This window comes from Brachycentrus maculatus, unplaced genomic scaffold, assembly GCF_059751285.1.
Source record: "Brachycentrus maculatus isolate JH-2025_06_01 unplaced genomic scaffold, ASM5975128v1 h1tg000326l, whole genome shotgun sequence".
In the NCBI taxonomy this organism is placed as follows: Eukaryota; Metazoa; Arthropoda; class Insecta; order Trichoptera; family Brachycentridae; genus Brachycentrus; species Brachycentrus maculatus.
The window spans coordinates 196,467-221,408 of record NW_028281075.1 but is presented as its reverse complement, the minus strand read 5'-3'; the positions used below and the strand labels follow the sequence as shown (position 1 = coordinate 221,408).

Here is a 24,942-nt window from a genome sequence, read left to right as displayed (position 1 = left end):
TTATAATTGCATTTATGTATTTTTACATTCGCTTAAAAATTTATCCAATCACCGATATATGCATTTGATTTTATACAATTTTATTTTTTATCTTGTATTTTGTATCAGATTAGGTATCTAATTTTAATTGAATCTCAATAGTTGCAGAACGAATGATATATCATCAGGTTTATTTGTAAACTTTGCCAACTTCATCCAGGTGTATGTTACAGGAAGGAGTAAACATGTGATAATTTGACCTTCGAGTACAAAATTACCAATTTAAAAAAATTGCTTTATCGTGTTTCATACTCACTCTCTCTTGAAGTATGCCCAGAAGGAGTTTGTCAACTTACGTCTCAGGATGATAATAAAAGTTTTGTGAAATAGCTATTCTTTATTGACTGAACCAAATAACAGGTACAAACTAGCTTAGCCACCAGTTTGCATATTATAATTTAAAACTGAGCATTTATGTTTTACCCGTTGAATGTTTAGGAAAGACTAATTAGTGCTTTTTAGAATGCTGGTCCACCAGTTTTTTAAAAGTAAACAGAAAATTATTCAAATAAATCTTTATTTACCTCTTTTAAACATTTCACGTTTTAGATTTACGATAGTTTACTTTGTGCCTAAAGAAACAATTTAATTTGTTAGATTACATGTACAGTAGATTTTAAAAACAGAACCTGATAAAACATTTTTTTTTACAATTTGAATTTAAAAATAACATTTTCAATAAGTTCTGATTTAAAGGAATGCATTTTATGTGATGTAATTTCAATAGTCAAATATATAAATTTCATGTCTTGGGTAACATTTACAAATATGACGTCATTTTATCTCACATGAAATTTTCAATAGCAGAATTGTATTTATTTGATATTAATAATTCAGTAATATTATATTTGGATAAGTCAGAGTCCCCGTACCTGTAATATCCTATTCTTACAAACTTGAACCCAAAGAATATAATAATTATGTATGTGTAATTATGTACCTCGTAGTTAACTACCATGACAAGATGATGTACAAATTTTAAAAAGATTTAACTCAAGTACAATAATATCTATTTCATATAGACACTGATGTTTTAAAACACAAATATTGCGAATAAAACGATTTTTATATGACATTTTGTTTCTTTTTGATCCCTATAATATTATGTTATATAATAGTACATACGCATACGTTGTAAGATCTAAATAACTCTAAATCAGGCATTGGAGACATTGTTTGCCATCTAATTTCATTCCGCAGACATAGATGAGGTTTAATTATGATATTGTCTCTTAATACCTGTAATCTTTGTACTAAATAGACATTCCCTCTGCACGTTCTATGATCATTATGATTCTCACTACTCAAATTTTTGGTACTCTTAGATATATCATTAATCTCATGACAGTACATATGAGTTCACAACAGCCATCTATGTTGGATTGAAAAAGCTTTTATTTAGTAGAGACCATTGTATTTGGAGGCATTCAAGATTCAAAGGTTTGGATATTTTACATATCCGATTTGGATATTTTGCTTAAAAAATGAAAATTATGTTTAGATAAACTTAATGGAATGCAATTTTTTCTATTTTTGTTTGTAACCACAACATTTATATTAAAATATAATAGTTTTATTTCATCGTTTAAAAAAAATAATACATACATATATATGGATGTCATGACATGGATCGTTTGATTTTATATTTTATGATTATCTTTTAAAATCCAGAATTTTATACCTCATTTTCTCAGAACGGGATCATTCCACTTCAATTTGGAAATATATTAATTACATTGTTGGAAGATGTAGACTGTGTTTTTAATCATTGTTCTTATTTTGCAGTCCATTTGTAGTAGGGCCATTTCTAGGCTCTCTGACTTCTGGATGCTTTTCTAATTTATTTTCTTCTTTTCTCAGTTTAGAAGCATTTATTTTTTCTAAGAAATCTTTTTCTGTCTCACGTGGTGGAAAATGTGTTTTAAGATGTTTTGGTACGCTTTTAGGCGGGTTCATGTACCTTGATTTGTAGTCCTAGATTATTCGAAAAAAAACATTCAAATTAATTTTCATTTATGTATTTTATAACTGTCATTATTGTGAAATATCTAAAATATACTTACAGCGATGACTTTATTTAGTGGATTGATAGGCCTGTTGGTTTCTTTACATTCTTCAACAAGATTAGTTGCATAAGTCATAAATTTTTTATCTGCAGCTTCCATTTCTGCTAATCTGTCAGTATGATAAAATTTGTACTGTTCGGCTGATAGCCTCGCCTTTTCTGCTTGAACCTCGTTCTGAAATTATTCAATGTTATTAGCTACTCATTTTATCATGCCAATTCGACTTTTAAACCGATTTACCTTTTGTTTTAAGATAAATTCTTTATATTCAGCTATGTTCTGTTTCTTCTTTTCTCTCATGAGCTCCTTGAACCGTTGCGCATGCTGTGAGTTCTCAAATCTGTAAAATTAACTTATTTTAGCACACAATAAAAACCTTAATTCTATGTTCAATCTTGTATTTTGATATACATATAAGTACAGACATTGTATTGTACATTGTAAAGTATTTGGTTATATGTCTAATTAAAATATTTGAACACCCCGTCCATAGATCGCAGTTACCGGTGTTGTTTCATGCTTCCGCACAAAATCTTACAAGTTTAGTGTATCAATATTTTAAAATATTTCCACTTATAATGAAATTAAAATTATTTTACCGACTAAATATCTTAAATATGTAGGTTCATTTAGTTCCTACTCTACTCTGTATTTCACATGAACACATAAATAATGATATTATATATGTTAATATAAACCTATTTGCTATCTCCCACGCCTTGAATGTTGCCTCATTTTCTCGCCGTTCTGCGTCCTTAGTTTGCCATTCTTCGAAATTCTTTTTTCTTTCTTGTTTTGAAGCCTCCTTCATTTCCTTTTTCTTATTTAGTAGAGCTTCTTCCCTGAATATGAATATTATATTTTGTCAATTCTCACACCAGTTTTATTCATTTTACTTGCAAATTATTTGTATGTAATAATTACAAAATGAACAGTATTTTACCTCTTTTCAATCACCTCCCTCGCTCTCAAGTAATTCTCTTCTTCTTTTTGCAGGCGTTTTTTCTCCAAATTAGGGTAATTTTTTTTTAGAAGACTTTTCACTTTTGCTTTTTGATCTACAAGCTAATTAAAACAAAATGTTGATGTACATATACATATTATAAATGTTATGATTATTATTTTCATGAAAATTATTTCCACTCACTTCTTGTCTCCTTTCTTCTGTCAGCTTTTTTATTTTACAATTTGTCCTTTCCCATATTCCAATCAGTTTGTCTTCTAATTCTTCAATGACTCTTTCTTCTTCTTTTTTATTTTTCATCGTTCTGACAGCATCGTCTCCTTGTTTTTTTAGTGCTTGTTTTTCTTTTAGTTTCTAAAAATAGAGAATATTTCATTTAATTTAATTATTTTGACCATAAAGGTCTCAATATGGGTTGGATCGCATATTCTATATTTATTGTAGAAGTATGTACTTTGAAAAATTTTACTATATATATTTATGTATGATCCAATTTCTGCCAGTTTATAAAGGTATTGCTTTATTTGTTTGACTATTTTGTATTACTATTTATTAATTTGTACTTACAAACTCTATTTCGAACTTCCGAATTTCTTCCATTTCGTCATTAGACTTCTTAATGTCTTCTCTTTCTTCCATAAACTTTTCCTTTTTCGTCATCTCTTGTCGGTTTTCAGCCTCCTGTTTTCTAACAAAAATAAAGAAAAAAGTTTCCATGGTGATAAATTTATAGATTTTGATGAAATTTATTTTTAATTTTTCAAAAGACTTTCAGAACTCCTAAACTTTTTGTCGGCGCACGACGACAGAAAAGAATTCACAGCTCCAATGTTTCCAGATTTTCACATCACATGTGAAAATTTAATTCACGGTATTTCAACCGAAAGTAGGAACGCTTTCTAGACTCCGTTACTGTCTATTACAATGACGTGTGTCGTATCGAGACGAATGGTAACTATAATAATAAATAATAAAATAATAAAACCCTTATCCGCACCCCAATGGTGCATAGGGCACTGTTTCATATAAACACAGTGTTATCTTGATCGTTTACACATGAAGGAAAGGTGATCAGCCCTCCGCTTCAGGTACCAGTCCAGGGTAATATTGAATAAATATTACAGTGAAAAAATCACTTATATTTATTTGACCCCCCTTGGGAATCGAACCCGGGACCTCCAGAACGGTAGCCGAGCATGCAGACCATTACATTACGGAGGCGGATGGTAACAATACTGAGGATTTAACTGCCCACCTTTGTAATTCCTAAGAACTTTAAAAGGTGCAAGACTGCTAGCTAGAGATTATATTATACTACTACTACTACTACTACCATCACGCCGTTTCCCCGCAGGGGTAGGCAGAGAGGATGGAACGCCACACTCTTCTGTCCTGACATACACTCCTCGCCTCCTTCACATCCATACATCTAGTCATGCATGCCCTCCGATTACGCAGACTTTAAAGATTATATTATAAACTGTATTAATGAAATTTTTGCTACTCACTGAGCGTTGATTATTTTGGCTATTTCTTTATTTTTCTCTCGTCTCCTTTGGAATTTCCGCTTTTGTTCTTCTATCCATTCCTCGCTCTTTTCTTTGATTTCCTTCGCATACAGTAAATCTCTTTCTTTTTGCTCTGCTCGTAACTTTTCATTAAACTTCCTTTGACTTTCCTGTTCCCGTAGAACTTCGGAACACATTAAGGCACTATAAAGAAGAAAAAAAATAAGAATACGAGTGGCGATAAAAATGAATTAAAAAATATATCAGAATACACATTTTCTAGCTAGGGAATCGTCAGTGTGTTTTAAAAAGCAACCTTTCAAGTGTTTTCGGCTCATCTTTTTGCTTGAAAAATGTGTCTCTGGCATCTGCTAGCATTTGTTCTCTCTCGAGACGTTTCCTTTCCAATAGCTGTCTATAGAAAGCCATCCTGGAATCATCTTCGGCTTTTTTTTTCGCTTGTCTTTCTTCCTCCTGGCGTTGCAGCACCCTCTAGGAATAGATATAATAACGAGTCCTTTATTCTGTACTTTAATAAATAAAAAATGTATAGATTTTTACCACAAAGTGACTGCCGAATCAATTAATGAAATTAATAAATTACTCTATATTTCTTTTATTTGTTGTAAATTACAATTAAAAACAATACAAATAAGTATAAAGAGTATCATGATCGATTTGACTGTCTGTTGCCTTTCGTATGCTGACGATGCTGTGCTTCTTGCCAACAGTACAGAAAACCTGCTGTCGCTGGTGTATAATGTGTGTAAGGAAGGTGAGGAAAGCAAAACAAATGATGTGTTTAGGTGTTAAATCAAATTACAATTTTGATTTTGTTTAAAAGAGGAGTAACTATTTAACATTACTGTATTTTCAAATGAAGTTAAAAATACAACATTTTCATGTTGGCGTTTTGCCGTCTTTGCTCAATATACAGTATTTGTAATATAATAGGAAATAGGCACCTCATAGGAGTTTTCCCATGTTTTGGTCATGTTGTAGGAAGCTTCATTAAGCCCATTTACGTAAGCTGCCTGTTGTTCTGCGGCGTTCAGTGCTTGATCGTCTCGCACTTGGACGAGAAGACGATTCCATTCATTTTTATGTACGACAAGGGGATTTCGTGGCATTTCCAATTTTCTGTTTTCACTGTAACAGATTAATTTTTATTTATTTAAGATAAAATTAGTCATAGCTATGTATAAATGAATTATGTAAACTCTAAATTTACCATATGAAATAAAAAATTAATAAAAAACAAGTACTGTCATAAATAAAGCGCCCCGGGACTGTCAGTAAAACTATCAATATTTAAGTTACTGTAATTCAACGGCTTAAAATCTCTTTGCAAACGATCGCTTCAATGAGTATCAGTGACGTAAGAAAAAAATTGAAAAAGTTATCAATTTAAAAGTCTTCGGTGCGTTTAAAAATTCCAATCAAATTCTTTAATCAGTATTAAAATATTACGCCCATCACAGTTTTAATGATGACTCTCATTTCAATAAGTGCTGGATGCTGTTTCCAGAATCGGAAAGCGTTAACATTTAAAAGTCGCAACTTAATTTTCTCTAAATCCAGGTAACATTTTATGTAATTGATTATTTTCTTCAAACACCGTTTTTGGATTAAAAATAAATTCCAGGTAGTAGCTTGTCCACTACCAGGAATTTTACCGTCCGGCAGTCCGGTTTTGAAAAATGAAAGCGACTAAGACAGTCAAGCGTGATCGAATTTGCGCAACGTGTTCACGCACCGACCAAGAGCTCCAATCCGAAGAAAGATGGACAAAAGCACAAGCCAATCCCAGCCAATCATCGTTTTAAAACGCTAACTGACGTGCCGGACGGTAAAATTCCGTGTAATTCCGTGTAGTGGACAAACGCCCTATGCACAATAAAACACGGATAAACCGAATATTAATGTAACAAGATATTAACCGCAACTCTTAAATATTTTATAAATGAAACTGATTTGTTTATTGAGAAAAATATATGAATCGCTCTTTTCATAACACAGTCGGTAGAGTATTTAGCTCGATGCATATATGCACATATTTTTCCTTCCTGAACATATATTTTTTATGAACCTCTGATTAAAGCTCACAAATATTTTTATTGCTTATTTACATATTACTTTAGATTTTGATGTTTTCGTTACTAATGCTGATTTTTAAGTTCACCTGGCTGTTTGCCTACTTTTTTTTATATAAATGCACAAACGTAATTCATTAAATTACAAAAATATTTCATTTTATTTTATGTAGTGCACTTATATAACTAAAATATTACGTATATATGTAATACATATAAAGGTGGAGACTGACCGGAGCATTTCGTCGTAACGTAACACGTTACGATGCGAGCATTCAGACAGTCAGTACAGCGAGGCGAGCGCTCCATCCATAGTTTCGGATGCTCGGTGATGTTCGCCGCGAGCGATGTTACGATGTTATGTTACGACGAAATGCTCCGGTCAGTCTCCACCTTAAAACACATACCCAGTTAGGTAATTTATATCGTTCTTTTTCACTCCTTTTCCAAATAGAATATATTTTCCAGGATTTATAAAATTTGTAACTCGATGTGTTTTTTGAACGAGATGTAAATAATATATTTGTTTGTTGCATGGCAACTGTTGCTCATGGAGATCAATACAAGCGTAGCAGGTAACCACAGTGACGGCGCTAGGGCCAATACGATGAGGCCTAGAGGGTAACGTTCAGAAGTTGTATTTTATATGTCACAACAAACTAGCCGCTTCTAAGAAGGGATAGGCAGAGAGAATAGAACACCACACGACTCTGTCTTTTAAAACATTTTCCCCCTCTTATTCATAAATCTCCTCATATAATACCCGCCGATTATTTCGACTCCTTACTTGACTGAAGATAATCTGATCATGCAAGTTTTTCTCGGTCTTCCACTGCCCCTTTTATCAACTACATTCATAATTGTATTTAGATATTTAAACTAATTACACCCCAAGTTATATTTATATTTTCAATTTTTTATAATTTTTACTTTCTTATTTGCGTTTCAGTCTTCTTAACCTTAACCTTAAAATGTAAAACCCTTAATTTAAAAAAATCCTAAAATGAGTAATATCCGCCTCCGTGGTGTAACGGTTAGCGTGTTTAGATACCGTGCTGGAGGACCCGGGTTCGATTCCCCGGGAGGGGTGCGTGAAAATAAATATTGGTAATTTTACATTAAAATATTTATTAAATATTACCCTGAACTGGTACCTGAAGCACAAGAGTGGTCACCTTGCCTTCATGTAAATAAAGATTAAGATAACACTGCGTCAATACGATGTGGTGCCCTATGCACCACTGGGTGAGGATAGAGGTTAGAAGAAAGAAAAAAAATAGTAATGGATATTTCTCATCGGGAATATTATATACGACACTTCGGCTGTCCAAACTCAAAACACAGTAACTTGTAGAAGGTTTTTTTTGCATTTTTTTGACTAAGTAGAATCTACTAAGTACAAAAATGTAAAAAAAACGCACTACAAAAAAATGTCCCTTACTGTGTTTTAAGTTTGGACAGTCGACTTATGTATGTAATATGTTTCAAAATAAATGAATAAAAAATCTATAAAAGACCCCCACTTACCATCACTGTAATAATTATTACGTTTGTGGCAAGGCATATCGGATATGCAAAAATGTCTGCATATATTAAAACAGGCATTGAATGGCTCATTTCATGCAAAATCATAACACCATGTTTATTTGATTTGCGAGTGCGATTACGTTGGTCCTACTATTATGGATGATATTGTAGTTGTTGGGTTTGCTGAGCGTGGGTTGGACCAGTCTGGGAAGCACCTCTCTCCTTTCCGGAGCGGAGGATGTCGCGTGGCGCCTCTAATAATCCTGTCTTGTAATATGTATGGGTCAGGGGTCGGCAACCTCTTGGACTAAAAGAGCCAAACTTGAGTAGCAAAACGGTTTGGCAATTTTTGGGGAGCCAATTTTAAATTTTTAATAATTTAATTTAACTAACTAACTAACTAACCATCACGCCGCTTCTCCGCAGGGGTAGGCAGAGATAATAGAACGCCACACCACTCTGTCTTTGCAAATATTCTTCGCCTCTTCCACATAATAATAATATGTTAAAAGTTCAAATAATATGTTCAAATGAACATTCAATAAATTCAATTACAGTTTTTTTTTCTGTGACAGATTTTTAATCAGAGATACTATCTACCACAGATGTATAAATCAGCGCAAAAAAGATTTTGATAATGCCTTTTTCCATTAAAATGAACCGTATTTTTAATTACGAGTATATCTATTACTCAAAAAATATTTAGAGGTATCTTTTAATATTTATCGATTTATGTATTTTATTATGCATTTTAAATTTATTAAGTAAAGAAGACAGAATAAAACTAAAGTACGTACTCATTTGAAAGTTCTAATTTATTTTTTGCACAGAATGATTTTCAAAAAAAAGTATCGAAATTTCTGTAAAAAGTGTCATTTTGAATTTGACAAAGAAAGCGCCAAACAAATTGCTTGAAGAGCCACATGTGGCTCGCGAGCCACACGTTGCCGACCCCTGGTATAGATACATCTAGCGGATGAACGAATAATGACATGAATTTATATTGAAAATGACTCTACAGGATATTCGACGTTTGTACCGAATTACTTTTACAAAAATAAAGCAATTGAATAAAACGCCTAAAACTAAATAAAATAGTTGACAAACAAAACTTAGCATGCTCAGCTAGTTTTAGGTGCCTGAAACGAAAATTCGTTATGAAAGGTAGAGAAACCGATGTGCAGATTCGCGAATTTTCCTTGAAAAATAATTTCGTATATAGGTACATACAGTTTTAAAAAATAAGACAGGTTTTGGATTTTACTGAATGATATAATTTTTTAAAAAACTTAGTTGTGAAATTTATTGAAAATGTGAAACAAAATTGTATCCCAATTTTACTGTGAATTTACATTAAAAAAGCTTTCAATATCCCTGTCACTGCCAATTTAAATAAATACAAGTATAATATTATTTTTGACATATCAACAAAGATGAAGAAGAATTTGGAAGTCTGGGCATCTACGGGGCTTACGACATGTCGTAAGCCCCGTAAATGCTTAGACCACCATATCCTCCTTCATCTATGTTGAGATGTCATTAAATAATATGAAAAATAACTCCTTCAATTGGAGATAATCCAGATTTGTAAACAAGTATTTGGACACACTCAAAATGTTGTACCGAGATCATTTTTTGACATCTCATCAAAGATGAAGAAAAATATGGAAGTCTGGGCATTTACGGGGCTGACTACCGTCATAGGATCAAGTGATCACTTTACATACGTGTAACATTCACCAATTCTACCTATTATTGACAACCACACTTCTCAAATTCTTGAAAGTTCTAAATATATGATCCGATTTCATATTCTTCTTTATCTTTGGTGAGATGTCAAAAAATAATGTAAAAATAACTCCTATAATAGGAGAAAATACAGATTTGTGAACAACTATTTGGACATACTCAAAATGTTGTGAAATACATGTTTGCAATTCCACCAACAATTTTCTAGAAGTACCCCGGTGTAGGCAGTGAAAGGGATTAGTAGTATTTGAACACATTCAAAATGTTGTACCGAGATGTTATTTTCATCAGTTTTGCCAAGTAAACAAACACGACGCGTTATTTATTTTGTTGTCATCACGGGCATGCGATTCTAGTCGGAATCTGCCAAGTCCCGCGTATCGTCAGTCTCGTCACCCGCATTGGGATCGGGAAGCTCCTCGCTCCGCCCAGCGCCGGACGCCGTACGCCGCAAGTCCCTCGCCGCCGGTTGTTTAGTTTACGGTCGCCCGGTCTCCGCGCTGCTCGCGCGACGACACGCGACCATGTCCCGCGGATACGAGATATTTTCATTTGTTTACCGAGTTCGATAAGACATGTCATACGTTAAAATAACAATGTGCGATGGGAACGCGAGTGACACTTCGTGAAGTGAACAGTTTCCCGATGCGGACGTACAGAAGTCTGCGCCGGAAGATGCACCAGTGGAAGAGCGGCGTGTACTGCTGGAGCGCGCTGCTGATGCTGCTCCTCATCTGCAGCCGCGCCGGGGTGCGGGGGCAGGGTGAGGCGGGGAGGGGGATCACTTCATCATCTACTTAATTAATGCGCTCACCAATTTGAATGACGCGCTATTCCTCCAATTGGGACTTGAGAACGTCTAAATTAAATTGTGAAGCGACGGGTGCCTTATGATCGACGATGATGAACTGAAAAAGATAAACACGAAGTTTTCAAATATCAATTTTGATCACATTTTGTATTTTTATATTATATTTATATTATGTATATTTATTTATAGTATTTTTATTTATATTATGTTTATACATCCCCGAAAAAATGATAAAGAAAACGATCAGGAGTACGGAATTTATGTGTTTAAAATAAATGGGCAAAATTAATGTTTACAAAAATCACCTTTAATAAAAATGTTAGAGCAATTTAATTAAAATTTATATTTGAAGCAATAACTTTGTGATTTTCTATTTCATAATTTAAAAAAAATCACCATAAATATTAAATTATAACTTAATTATAATGTCTACCGGTTTCAAAGCTAACCGCTTCTTTTTCAAGACTATAATATATAATAAGTATTATATTATATTATATAATATATAATAAGTATTATATATAATATGTATATAGTATGTATAATAAGTATAATAAGTCTTGAAAAAGAAGTGGTTACCTTTGAAACCGGTAGACATTATTATGAAGTTATAATAACATATTTAGAGGATTTTAAAACAAAGTTTTATTTTAGCAATTTATTAAGTTAACTTTACAAAGCCTGCACAATTTTTAAACATTTCATATGAACTTTTTCTCAAAACACAGATTTACTTAGTCAGTTTTCGCGGTGTGCTCACGATAATGAACAAACATAAATATTTAAAGATAATGTTATTATTGAAATTAAATACTTTTATCCATATTTAATGTAAATGGTTTTTTATTGTAATATAAAAATAACTATTATATTAAGACTATTTTTCTTCACTCAGTGTATTAGGTATATCATGTAATAATAAATATCATTATTTTACAGCATACCCTTTATTGTTACTAATTCGGTAGAAATATTTTAAAAATCCAAATAAGAAAATTTACCGTTATTTTTAATGTTTTTATGTGTTGGAAAATAATTTTAAATCATTCTGTCATCCTTAGGAAGAAATTAAAATCTCATTTAAAAATTAAATTTTGGAAAAATCAAGAAATCAATTAAGCGTTCTCGTTCAGTATAAAGAAATTGAAATATTTGACATATTATTAGATTAAAATCTACAATAATATATAAAAGCTAAATTTTTTGCCATACATATTGTATTATAAATATGATATATACATGCTCAATACAGATAAAATGCCGTCAACTTCATTAAAAATAAAATCGATTTATTCTTAGAAGAACAGTAGTATAATCATTTTGTAATTATTTATACCCTATAGAATGACCACAACGATTACGTCCAATTATCGGTATTGATCCCTTCTGAAGTCTCTAATTACCCGCACCCTTATACTCTTCAATAAGTAAAAACGTTCATAATTGTCAATAGACCCTCTTTTGAAGTTGATCCGTCACTTTTACTGTAATAATTATCACTATCGGAACATTACTCTCTCCCCCATATCAACACATTGATACCGGTCTCGGTTCTAATTGAGTATCATTGGCTAAATTAATTTGTCTTCTCTATTAATAATATCAGTAATATAATTAATATCTGCACCAAATAACGGTATTATCATTTGATTGGTACATTGATGTACAATTGATAATTGGTTGGATATATAGGACATAGATTTTTATTAAACATCCTAGAATCGATCATAATTGACAATTGGCAGTCGATGTACACGTTTCGGCATCTTCACTTATTATTTTCATATATTAAATTGAAATACTTAGGATATTTAATAACAATAATAAATTGCATCTTTGTATTGATTTCCAACTTAAGGAAATGGCAAAGATTTCAGGTTAGATCGTTACATGCCTATAATATATTGATTAGGTAGTGTTATGTCTTGTCCGTGATAATGTGTAGAAGAAGTCTTGGATACTGTTCATCTCTATTTCGACGACTTAAAAATGTGGTGTTACGGTAGAATCCTCCGAAATCACGGAGAGACCGGATATAGATCCTGCAACGGATGTGCAAAAATCGGGAAGTTCAAAGTATTACCTCTTCTAAGCCAAAAACCATGGAAAAGTGGCGAAGAATATGAAGAAATATCATGGCTGTGGGCTTGTCTCGCAGTGGAGCAGCTGGTCCATTCCTCATTAGGAAGACCGGAAGAAGTAGAAGATAATAATCAGTAAATAAAATGGTTTAGTCCTACAAACAGTACGGTATATCGCGCAAAATATACCTAAACCATTTCAATACATATTTGATAGAGTTTAACATACGTTTAACCCTTCGTAATACAATCGCATGTCTTTCTTTTAACTTCTATTAAAGAAATATCTTCAATTCGATACGTCCCCAATTTGTGAATTTATTAGCCGATCTTTAAACGCTTATCATGAATAATCATGATGTTATAAATAAAATGTATAATCTCAATTGAAACAATTTAAGTAGTCGTGATATCAAATATATTTCTTGAGTGCTATTTAAAAAAAGGATATTAAAACGCACGAAACGAGCACTATTTTAGCACTTATGAAAGAAAAATCTATTATTTTTTGGCTGAAGTAACTTCTTATTACAGCTACGGTTTATTATTTTCACACTTACGAAGCAACTTTGTAAATTTTTGTATCTACTCCTGCATGTAAGTGAATTTAATTTCTATTTTAACGATTGCTATCTTATATTTCGTGCAAAGGTAAAAAAAATCTGGGAAAACTCTGGGTAACGAACAGAATTAGACGCCACCAGACTTACGCAAACGTAAATTAAATTAATCCCATTACAAATTTATAAAACTTATATAGTACCTACTCGTGACTCTCACTGCTATTTTTCAGCATCGATATCCTTTTTTAATCAAAAGAAAGAAAACTATTGAAAGATAAGAGTAGTTTCCAAACATGACAAAAATATTAATTTCAATTTTTTTATTTTTCAGAAGTTTCTTCCTGTTGTTCAGTCGCTACAGGATCCTGCAGGACTGTTTGTGAAAAGGTAATTTATTTTTATATTTAGATTATTAGTTCATTAGTTATGCGTTGTACCTAAATTCAAGAGATGGCACTTTATAGTACTTGTTATAAAAATAAAAATAAAACGATTTGAGACGTTTGAAATGATAATTGATATACTCGTATATTAAAAATCGTTAAAAAAATATAGGTATGATAAAAATTGCATTAATAATAATAACGGATATTTAATGTTTGTAATGTGTCCAAAAAAACGTTAAAAAAAGGTTTCAGTAATTTAATACTTCATTCATACATTTGAAAAGTTACACATGTATCCAATAAAACAAGTGTTGCGTTCGACGTAACGATCCTGTTTCGAGAATTAAAAGGTACCAAATGTAACACCATCAAAACGAATAAAATATCACTCGTAGCTCTGGGATTGAAAGTTAAAACATGTGGTGAGAACCGCTCAAGTAATGAACCTTATTAAATCATCAATCGTTCTACTTAGCATATATGGTGGTAATATGCGCACAGTAGTAATACATGTTGCACTATTTACACATCATGTCTCGGGTTCTAATCTTTAAACCAGACAAGTTCAATAGTTAATTATTTAAAAAGTTACCAAAAGCAATTGTACATTTTAAAAGCTGAGTAGACGCCCGATTGCAATAATTACGTTACGGGTTCCATATTAATTACAAAAGAAAGCCAATTAATTTTTCGATTAGTAATTGTATTAGTAGTGTCAATAATATTTGTGTTTTTATTATTTACACAAATATTTCAATTTCATAATATTTCTGTGAGCCTTAGCGGCTCATTATTAGAAAAAGGCATAAAATTGTGGTAGAGTGGGTTCGAACCGAGAAACTCTGACTTAAGAGTCCGCGATACTACTCAAGGGACCACAACCTGACATTATTTCGAACAAAATATGTTCAAATATTATCATTTACAAACAAAATAAAATTCTGTTGTATTAATTATTATTAGTCATAAATTTTCTAAATTGTGATGAAAAAGAATAGAATTCATATAGAAAATAATATGAAACACGTCACTTTGGTAGTAGGTATAAATAACAGTTGAACAAATATTACCAATTTTAAAGTTAATATGCCTACCAAATTATTTTATAAACAAATAAAAAATCAATAATAATGTATCCAAATGATTTGGATTCGATTAGTGTTTACTTGAAATTTATAATGAAATACGAAATAAATAATAATCAAATTATGCATTAAAATCTCCTCATAATCCTAAAGTTAAAATCTTCTCAAAATAATTGACTTTCAATTATTATGATACGTTGTTACATCAAAATAAGGTTTCTGAAATATTTTCCAATTCATTAATTTTTTATACGAGTGGAAACTTATCATACCGGCGCAGTAGGCCCAAGTGAGCGTCTCGGGCCTCGGATTCTTTCAGACGTATATATATATATATATATATATATATATATATATATATATATATATATATATATATATATATATATATATATATATATATATATATATATATATATATATATATATATATGACATTATATTCATTGGTCGAAGTTTCTATGGAAATCGGATAATTCAATATAAAATTTTAGTCACACCTTGATGTCTATTTGGTTAATTTATTTTTAAACATAAATGTTTACACTTACGGGTAGGTACTTTTTAAATAGTATAAATTAAATGGAATTAATTAGTCGTCCGTTAGAAATGTGGATCTGAATGATCAAGTATTAGTAATGTGAAGCAAATTGAATTTTTTGACAATTCATCCTTTGTCTATGCCTGCTGACATACTCCGTGGACTGAGCGGGTTGAAGTTATCAGTAACCTAACATTGATGTAGTTAATAAAGTATTATTAAGCTATTTGGACCCTGATATGGGAAGGCAGCCCAGGATCCAGCACGTAGGTACCCGCATACAGCGTGGGCAGTTTGCCAAACCGAGATGACAACGGAAAGTTGTTGTCTCCTCTCTCGAAACTAACTGTCCCGAGACGATAAAAGAATAATAAAAAACTCTAACCTTTGCCAGAATGATAATATTATCCCACAGTTTGGTTATGAGGGTGGGAAGTAATACGAAACAACTTTTAATTTGTTTAAAAATGCATGCTTATGCATGTATGTAGATATATTTCCCCAATTCGGAATTTGTTTTTATAGAACCTAACTCCCGCAATTACCATACGTATCTGATCGATTTACATCTTTATTTACATAAGTATACGTATTAGGAAATATGAGTTAAAATGTTAATTATTAATATGCTTTGCCAAAATATTAATTCAAACCCTTATCTGCACCTCAATGGTGCATAGGGCACTGCACCGTATAAACGCAGTATTATCTTGATCGTTGTTAACACATGAAGGAAAGATGATCAGCCTTCCACTTCAGTCCAGGGTAATATTATATTAAATAAATATTAGAGTGTAAAAATCACTTCATTTAACCCCTCCCCCCCGGGAATCGAACCCGGGACCCCCAGAACGGTAGCCGAGCGTGCTGACCATTACGCTACGGAGGCGGACAACATATTTATTTGCTCGTTGGTAATACTAATCACTTGTCGATGAAAACAACTGTAGTTTTCGAAACTAGTCGTGTGTAATAAAATAATACTCCGTTAGTGGTATTGTACAAGTTTTTTTCTTTTTTTAAATAATCAACATGTCATTCCACAAAGTCAATACGGAATCAGTAAATAATATTCACCATTTTATCCATCATTTAACATCCATACAGCTTTTTTGGAACTTCAAAATAAATTAAATACAAACCTAATTACTCATCCATATGCGAGTTAGAGGCGACATCTTGCGTGATTCTTGGGAGGAAAATAAGATCATAACTCAAGCATCTTTGTCCTAGTTTATACACAATATTACGACGGAGTTATCACCTCACTAGGAGATAAAATCCCTAAAAACTATTGTCAATATATGGGTGTTGATGTGGGATTTTATGAAAATATGTCAAGAATATAAAATATTGAATATTTTAGCATGAAGAGAAATATTTTCTTTTTATTTAAAAAATTTCTAGGATTTTATATAATAAAATATCAACTACATAAATAGTTTTTTCCACATATATTTTATTTGGCCAGTGACCGGATTCGATGATGTATACCAGTCTGATGATATCGGTTAGGACGAAATCCGGTAACTGGTTAAATAAAATACACATGGAGTAAACTATATAGTTCTTATTTTATTGTATAACAATGACATAATTATTCTTTGTAGATTAAAAACATTTTTTTTTCATTCCACCGACAACTGACTACTAGTACTAGGCAGACCATTCGTAGGAAGGATGTTGCACAGGTACCTACGTATATTTAATGTAGTAAATTTGTAAAGAAGCGGTGGTCATTGGACATGTCCCGGAAGATCCTTTCAAACCGTATTTAGTCGTCCTGTTCCGGTGTTAAATTGTTTATTGTTTTCTTTCATAACACACTAAAACGTGAGTAGCCGAATGGATATTTTAACTAACGCAATAAACAATAATATTAACTATTACCACTGCCATCAAACTGTTTCCCCGCAGGAATAAGCAGAGAGGAAGGAGCGCCACACTCTTCTGTCCTCACAAACACTTCTCGCTTCCTTTACATTACTCCCCGATTACGCAGACTTTTGTGCACATTTTAGGTTCTGATTGATCTGATTGTGTCAAATATTATTCGGCCGTCCTCGTTCTGTTTACCCGCTCACATATACTTTCTTAGTCATTCTCTCGTTATCCATTCGCTCCACATGTCCATACCACCTGAAAGAACCCTTCTTAAGGGGATATTTGCAAATACAGAACTCATTCGTCGGCCAACCACCGAAGAGGTAACGCGTCTTTCTACGACGGATTTTTTTTCAAAATGTACATTGGATTTTTTTTGTTTTTTTAGAATGTATGATGTATACAGAATTTTTTTTTACAATTTTTTCTAAACTCTATTCCTTTCAACAACTCTTTTCTTTTCAGAACCATATAATTATTTCGAAGAAAAACTTATATTTTCAATACAAAAACGGTGTTTAAAGAAAAAATCAAATTAGTGAAATGTTGCCTGGGTTTAGAAAAAAATTACTTACGACTTAACGAATACTGAGTCTTAATTTTTTAACTATCCCTAAGGCTGAACTGCCTTACATTCCTTTATAATATTTTCGATTTTAATTCTGTCAAACAATGATTTTTCTACACATTCGTCTGAGGATGTGCATCTCGCATTTTTTTAAATAAAAATTTAGTGGTAAAATATCATGATTATTATATATTAAAAATAATAATAATAATACATCAGGTATGTCAAATACTTGAAAGCAGCCGGGTCAGGAGCCGTAATAATCGTCGGGTATGTATGAGGAGATGCATGAATGTAGAAGATGCGAAGAACGTTTGCAAAGACAGACAGAATGGTGTGGCGTTCGATTCTCTCTGCCTACCCCTGCGGGGAAGCGACGTGATGGTTAGTTAATAAGTTAGTTAAACCCTTATCTGCACCAAATGGTGCATAGGGCACTGCGTCATATAAACGCAGTGTTATTTTGATCGTTTACACATGAAGGAAAGGTGATCAGCCCTCCGCTTCAGGTACCAGTCCAGGGTAATATTGAATAAATATTACAGTGAAAAATCACTTATATTTATTTTACCCCCCTTAGGAATCGAACCCGGGACCTCCAGAACGGTAGCCGAGCGTGCTGACCATTACACTACGGAGGCGTACATTATATGTTTAAAAAATAAATTTGATTTCAGCAAACCATTCACTATTCAATGTTATTGCTCTCAAATACGTACATAAATCTTCTTGAAATGTGATCTGAACAAAACTTCTTTACTGCTTCTCTACCAGCATGTGGTAAGCAGTTCGAGTGTTTCACAATGTATCCTTTAAAGATTTATATTAAAATGTGCGAGGCAATACATTCGGACATGTTTACTTGTGGTATGACAGTTTTTCTTTTCTTTTTCGGATTCTACAAATTGTATTATTAACCCATCGGCATCCAAACGCGTGGAAGAAACCGCTTAAAATAATCTTGGCTACTAAGAATATTTTACATTTGCATATCAGTCGCGGTTTAGATCATATTATAAAGATACTTTCGTGTGATATCTACATACAAATCAGCAATGAAAATTTTTTGTTGATGCATTATTTCTTATTATTTTTATATAAATTTCTTAACGGCACTTGACTAAAGATTAAAATATCAACAAAAATCAGTTTAAATTCAAAACTTTACATCCCAGGCGTAATGTTTTACTGAGCTATTTTTTTCAAGTTTTCTTGTAAATTTTTCACATTGATAAAATATGTGCGTAAAAGTTATATGTACCATATATATTGATAAAACAGTAATAGTTATAATTTTATGAGACAGTTTATTTTTATAACTCGGTTGAATTTGAACGCCTTTGACGCTTCAAAAGTATGAGTCACACATTGAGCGTTATGATTTGTTGGACTGATTTTTACCACAAAAATCAGTATGTTTAGTGTGTGCTACCCTTTTCTGGTGTGTTATTATTGGCTAATAAATTAATATGAAAAATCACAAGACTATCGGTAACATTCTTATTAAAATCTGTAGAGAAGTGACGGAGATGTGAATGTTTAAACTTTAGATATTTTAATAAAACGAAAAACGGGCACCGCTATACGTCATCGGTGTATTAAGGGGCATATCCCTTTATGTATCTACTTAGAGTTGTAATAGTAGTAGTGTGGATTCGTTTCTGTGACGTCATTCGTTACCAATTTACGACAACAACGTTTTTACGAAGGCGAATTTTGCAAAAGAAAATGATGAATGAAAACATTGATTATATCGGCTGTTATATGTTAAGTATGTTAAATTAGATATTCTTCCCGAGCGATAATACTCTATTAGTATATTTGTATACATAAAAACTGATATGCGGATGGGTTGAGATTGTTGAATTTATCACCGATCGAGCTCCTCCCACACATCTCTCGCGTATTCAATGGACACGCATATGGAAGTAAATTTTGGGACCAAAGCAAATTATGTCCTAAAAGTCACTTTATTGCGGAGGATAGTGGACAGTGGCGTGCAGCGGCGTGCAGTAGCGCGCAGTGGAGGCGATACAATTTTTTTTAAATGTATCAAACATGGTGTTTGAAAATGATGCGGAATGCATCGAAACACGTGTCACAATAGATTTTAAGAATTAGTGTTATTAGTCAAGTAAAACTTAAATTAAAAATGGATAGATATTACCACAAAGGGAGAGCTCGCAGAATTCAAATTCTTAACGCGTACGTTCCGCGTTATCCACGCGCAATTTTTTTTTTTTAATATTGAAAAAATAAATATATTTTTTTTAATGTTGCAATCTTTAAACAACTCTTTTTTTTCATACACGTACTTTCATTTCGAAGAAAAACTTATGTTTCCGATACAAAAATTGTATTTTAAGCAAAAAAATCAATTGTGTCAAATGTTACCTTGGTTTCAAGAAAATTTACTTGTGATTTAATTCATTTTAGGCCCTTACCATAATGTAACTGCCGACTCAACTATTGAAATGTTTTTTAAATGTTTACAGAGTAGTAATTAAAGTAAAGTAATACTCGCGTCGGGTTGTGGTCTAGTGGTTAAGTCGTGGACTCTTGAGTCAGAGTTTCTCGGTTTGAACCCACTCTACTACAATTTGATACCCATTTTCAATAATAAGCCGCCTAGGCTCACAGAAATAGTATGAAATTGACTTATTTTTGTAAATAATAAAAACGCATATATATATATATATATATATATATATATATATATATATATATATATATATATATATATATATATATATATATACATATATATATATATATATATATATATATATATATATATATATATATATATATATATATATATATATATATATATATATATATATATATATATATATATATATATATATATATATATATATATATATATTTTTTTTTTTTTATTATTTTTATTTTTATTTTTTTTTTATCGGTGCTCCGTGATTTTTCCTAATCGCATTCAAGGATTGAGAAGTAGTGATCATCAGCATGAGCATTATAATATTTTGATCATGTTTATCTGGCGTTATGCCGGTCACGCGCGCAGAAGGAAGTGAGTAGAGAGGCCCTATCCGTGGGTAGCCATTCCTCGCGCCCGGTGGCCGCGCCGACTAATTCATTCATTCCGAGGACAGCAAAACCTCGATATAACGGTCTAGTCGGCGGGAGGGGGTGTCCGTTAAACTCGAAAGTCCGCTATAAAAAAAATAATAAAATATTTAAAAAAGTTTCAAAATAAATCAAAAGGTTTAGAAAAAAAAACAGCTTTGGTTTCAACCACTTTTTTATTGGTACATTTTTTCTCCAACCGGTTTCGACAAGAACCTTGTTATCATCAGGGTTAAGGATGTACTCTGATGATAACAAGATTCTTGTCGAAACCGGTCGGAGAAAAAATGTAATAATGAAAAATGGTTAAAAACATGGTTGTTTTATTTTATAAATATTATAAAATGTACCACAAAGTGTCTGCGAAAAAGATCAATAAATAAAAAGTTTTTTTTAAAAATAAATGAACACCGTATTTAGATATTTTTTTATTATTGAAAGCTGTCCCACCGCATTCCCAGATCTGATACAGAAGAATAAAGGCTTCCTAACTGACCTTCCCTTGCAAAGCTTTTTTTTGTAATGAAATGTCAATAAGCTTAATAAACAACTTTCTTAATATTTTTGGAAATATGTTAAAAATTCAATTAATAAGTTTTAAAAATAACAAAATCTTGTTTTTTACAATAACTTTGTAAGTAGGTACGTAACACGAGATTTACACGTTTTTAAGGGTTGCTTCATTTCAAAACATTATTTTAATAAATTACTTATAACTGCGTTTTGTAAAAATCCTTTATCCACGTAAACGATTTGGACGTGTTTTCCTCGTTGGCGATAAGTAATTGCATTTCTAGGCAGTAATACTGCATAGCGACAGCTTGAATTCAATCAGTTTACGCATTCATCACGCCACTAGGAGGTGACATACAATGGGATGATACATTCCTTCCTGCATTCCCGATCTGGGCAGAGCTCTAGGTACCAGGAGCGCATCCAAGCGAGGAGATGTTTCTTCCGAGTCGAGCTAAAATAGCCGACGCGAGGGCTGACTAATAAAATGCATTGCCACCTCGTTAGTTTAGAAGTGGAGAGATAAGTCAAATTAATTGCCACGCTTAGTTGACTTACTTGCATCCCAAAGCATATAAATATAGTGCCACTGCGAGGAAGAACAATCACTGGAAAAAAGTGCTTGAAATATGCAGCTCTTAAAATGATTAATATATTGCCTACTTAAGAAGAAACGTATGTACGAGAATGTGAACAGTCAGTGGCGTTAATTTCATATAGGCAAATAAACAGTGCCTACCCTAATGGAATGGAAAAATGTGAAAAACTGCGATAGTAAAAAAATAATAAAAAATGTGTTAAAAATCTTAAAAGTTTTCTTAGTTATTTTTTTTCGCGACTAAACACGCATCATTGAGTTATGACTGATAAGTTTACAAAAAAATTATAAAACGCTGTTTTTCTTACTCCCCACCCTGATTAAAAACTCTGTGCACGCCACTGTATAATGTATATGTATATATGGTACTATATCCAGCGTAAATTCCTGAAAATAGCCACAAAAGAAGCCATAATACCCATCGAAATTTGTGAAAAAAAGTTTCTGCATGTTTGTGTGATCTCTGTGTATAGAATCCTTCTGACAGGACATTGGAAAAATAGATTAGATTAGACGGAGGAAATATAACAATGTTTGGTCTGAATTTTACGATTTGCTAGAAAGTATGCGCTTTTGAAGCTTTATATAATACATACATCTGTTATTATACGTTCGGCATTTTAACGTATTTAAGTTTAGTGATACTCGAAAAAAAAATATTTTAAGCTATTCACATAAAACCAGCATATTGTACTGAATTCTAGACATAACTGTCTAATATTCAATCTGCCTATTATTGAAAATCCATATTGCATTATATTTTAAAGGATTCCCTCATCAGGTCAACTATAGACTTAAGTTGGTATAGTCTATAGTTGAGCTGGTTTATGGTTATTTATGGTTATTCCGAAACCGGTAGGCGTGAAGTAGACTTTTTCAGTACAATTATACACAGTGAACGATGAATGATAAGGAGAGTGTTGTATTACCATACTACAAAGTAAATAAAGCTTTTAAAATACAAAATATTACGATTCGGTTCACGAGTACTCGTGTACCAGCTACAATAGAATTATATTAAAGGCATTTAATATTGTAAAAGTGAGAATAGATCTGAGCGCCATTTTCATAATTAATTAGTAGCAAAAAATATTTAAAGTTTGTAAACAAATAACTCATTAAACAATTTTATTAAAAATATATTGACAGTAGATTAGAACTACGACCCTATACAAATCTGTATCCGAATGGAATATTTTTTTGCAAATATTTATCTCGCTATCACCTCCTTTGTGTGTTAGTTAGCAAGTTTGGCTACTATTCTAGAGGTTTTGGGTTCGTTCCCCAGGGGGTTTAAAATAGATAAGTATTTTTTTTTACATTCAATATCTCCTAATATCATATTAGAGGCGCAGGATTGATCACCTGGCCTTCATTTAATTAACTATCAATATAACACAGCGTCGGTGCGATACACTGCCCTATACACCATTTAGTGCAACTAAGGTTTCGGAAGCATGGCGCCACAGTTAAACCATATGAAGCAATTTTTTTTGTATTTTATATTAAGTTTTTTGTATTTTGTATTAACTAATTATACTTAGAAACCTATACCCTTATACCCTGTACCATGACTATTTATTTTGTATACCCACACACAGGCCATTCCTTTGTGGGATCTTTTTTTGTATTCATTTTTATTTTTCATTAATATTTTTTGTTTTTGAATTTATGTAATGCAAAAGATTTAAAAAAAAATGTATATGTATACTATGAAAAACCTACTAGAATCAAATTATTCCTAATTATCAAAACGTTTTTTCGCATTCCGATAGGTTTAACAAGATAAGCTTTTATGTACCCACAAAATGATGATAAGAAAGTTGCGGTTATGTTACGTCACAAAAATGCTAATTATCATAATCACTTGTATACTAAGTGCGAAGCTTCCGTGGTTTTAGAGACCACAAATATCATATTGTTCGCGTAATTTATATTCTGAAATAAAGTAGAAATATGACTGACGGAAACAAAACATCAAACATATGTATGTACGTACTTTCTCTATGATCATTTTAAAACCAAGACGCATTAAGTACTTGTAATTCTTTGAAACTAGCTTAAAAATAGAATTTCACAGTTTATTCACAATATTTTAGAGCACCTATGTCCAAATTTTTCTTCAAAAATGCCGCTATAGCTCCATTTGGGAATTATTTATATCAAGATTTTTAATGATAATTCTACATAGATGAAGTAGTCTACTGAGAAGGGAATATGGAAGTCTGAGTATTTGTAGAAATGAAATCCCAGTGTACTATCAGTGTTTCAATTAACGCAGTGTTCCGCAAAATGTGTGCCGCGGCACACTGGTAATAATAATATAGTTTTTTGAAGATAACATCCTTTTAAACAATTGCTCCAAATTTTGATCGCCTACGCTCAGTTAAATAGGCTCACGTTTAAATTAAACATAATATGTTATAAATGTTTTCGCTTTATACTAATTTTTATAATAAATTAATATTAAATAAACTTTGTTTTTTCTTTGGTGTACCTCAAAAATTTCTTGATTTGGCAGATGTACCTTGAACAGAAAAAGTTTGCGGAACACTGTAGGTATTAATGAAAGGTTTAATAAAATATCATCAACTAATGTAATAATTTGTAAATATGTCGCTCACTCCTTTCAAGAACATCATAAATCAAAAAACTTGATTTTTCAGGAGAACGTTTTTAAAGTTTAAAAATATAATACAATGTATTAAAAATAAATATCAAGCCACTTATTGAACTTTTTACTGTGCAACAGATCTTTTCAGGTAAAACCTGAAGGTTTTTTCTCCATTCGAAAAATATTTAGTATATTTAAAAAAATAATTAAACAATACCTTTTCTTCAAAATGCAAAAACAACACTTT

The 24,942-nt window shown here is 31.9% G+C and overlaps 2 protein-coding genes across 4 annotated transcripts in view; one reads left to right on the top strand and one right to left on the bottom strand.

Annotated features, from left to right (window-relative positions):
• Window positions 1-356: 356 nt before the first annotated feature.
• On the bottom strand, window positions 357-10,652 carry LOC148304178 (uncharacterized). Of its 3 annotated transcripts, none has more exons than XM_088268514.1 (11): window positions 10,218-10,652; window positions 5,543-5,726; window positions 4,894-5,069; window positions 4,578-4,781; window positions 3,637-3,757; window positions 3,253-3,423; window positions 3,049-3,170; window positions 2,804-2,947; window positions 2,346-2,445; window positions 2,103-2,279; window positions 357-2,013 (listed from the first exon to the last, which is right to left on the bottom strand). In XM_088268514.1, the coding sequence occupies exons 1-11, from the start codon at window positions 10,232-10,234 to the stop codon at window positions 1,801-1,803; spliced, it is 1,629 nt and encodes a 542-aa protein (XP_088124640.1). In that variant the 5' UTR covers window positions 10,235-10,652; the 3' UTR covers window positions 357-1,800. The 3 variants fall into 3 exon arrangements, with proteins under 3 accessions (XP_088124640.1, XP_088124642.1, XP_088124641.1); XM_088268516.1 differs by lacking the exon at window positions 10,218-10,652 and adding an exon at window positions 7,078-7,232; XM_088268515.1 differs by lacking the exon at window positions 10,218-10,652 and adding an exon at window positions 6,904-7,043.
• LOC148304177 (reversion-inducing cysteine-rich protein with Kazal motifs-like) overlaps window positions 10,550-24,942 on the top strand; it is a 49,483-nt gene continuing 35,090 nt past the window's right edge. The window contains exons 1-2 of the mRNA XM_088268513.1: window positions 10,550-10,709; window positions 13,733-13,788. Coding sequence (XP_088124639.1) covers window positions 10,550-10,709; window positions 13,733-13,788 — 216 coding nt within the window. The remainder of the gene's footprint in view (window positions 10,710-13,732; window positions 13,789-24,942) is intronic.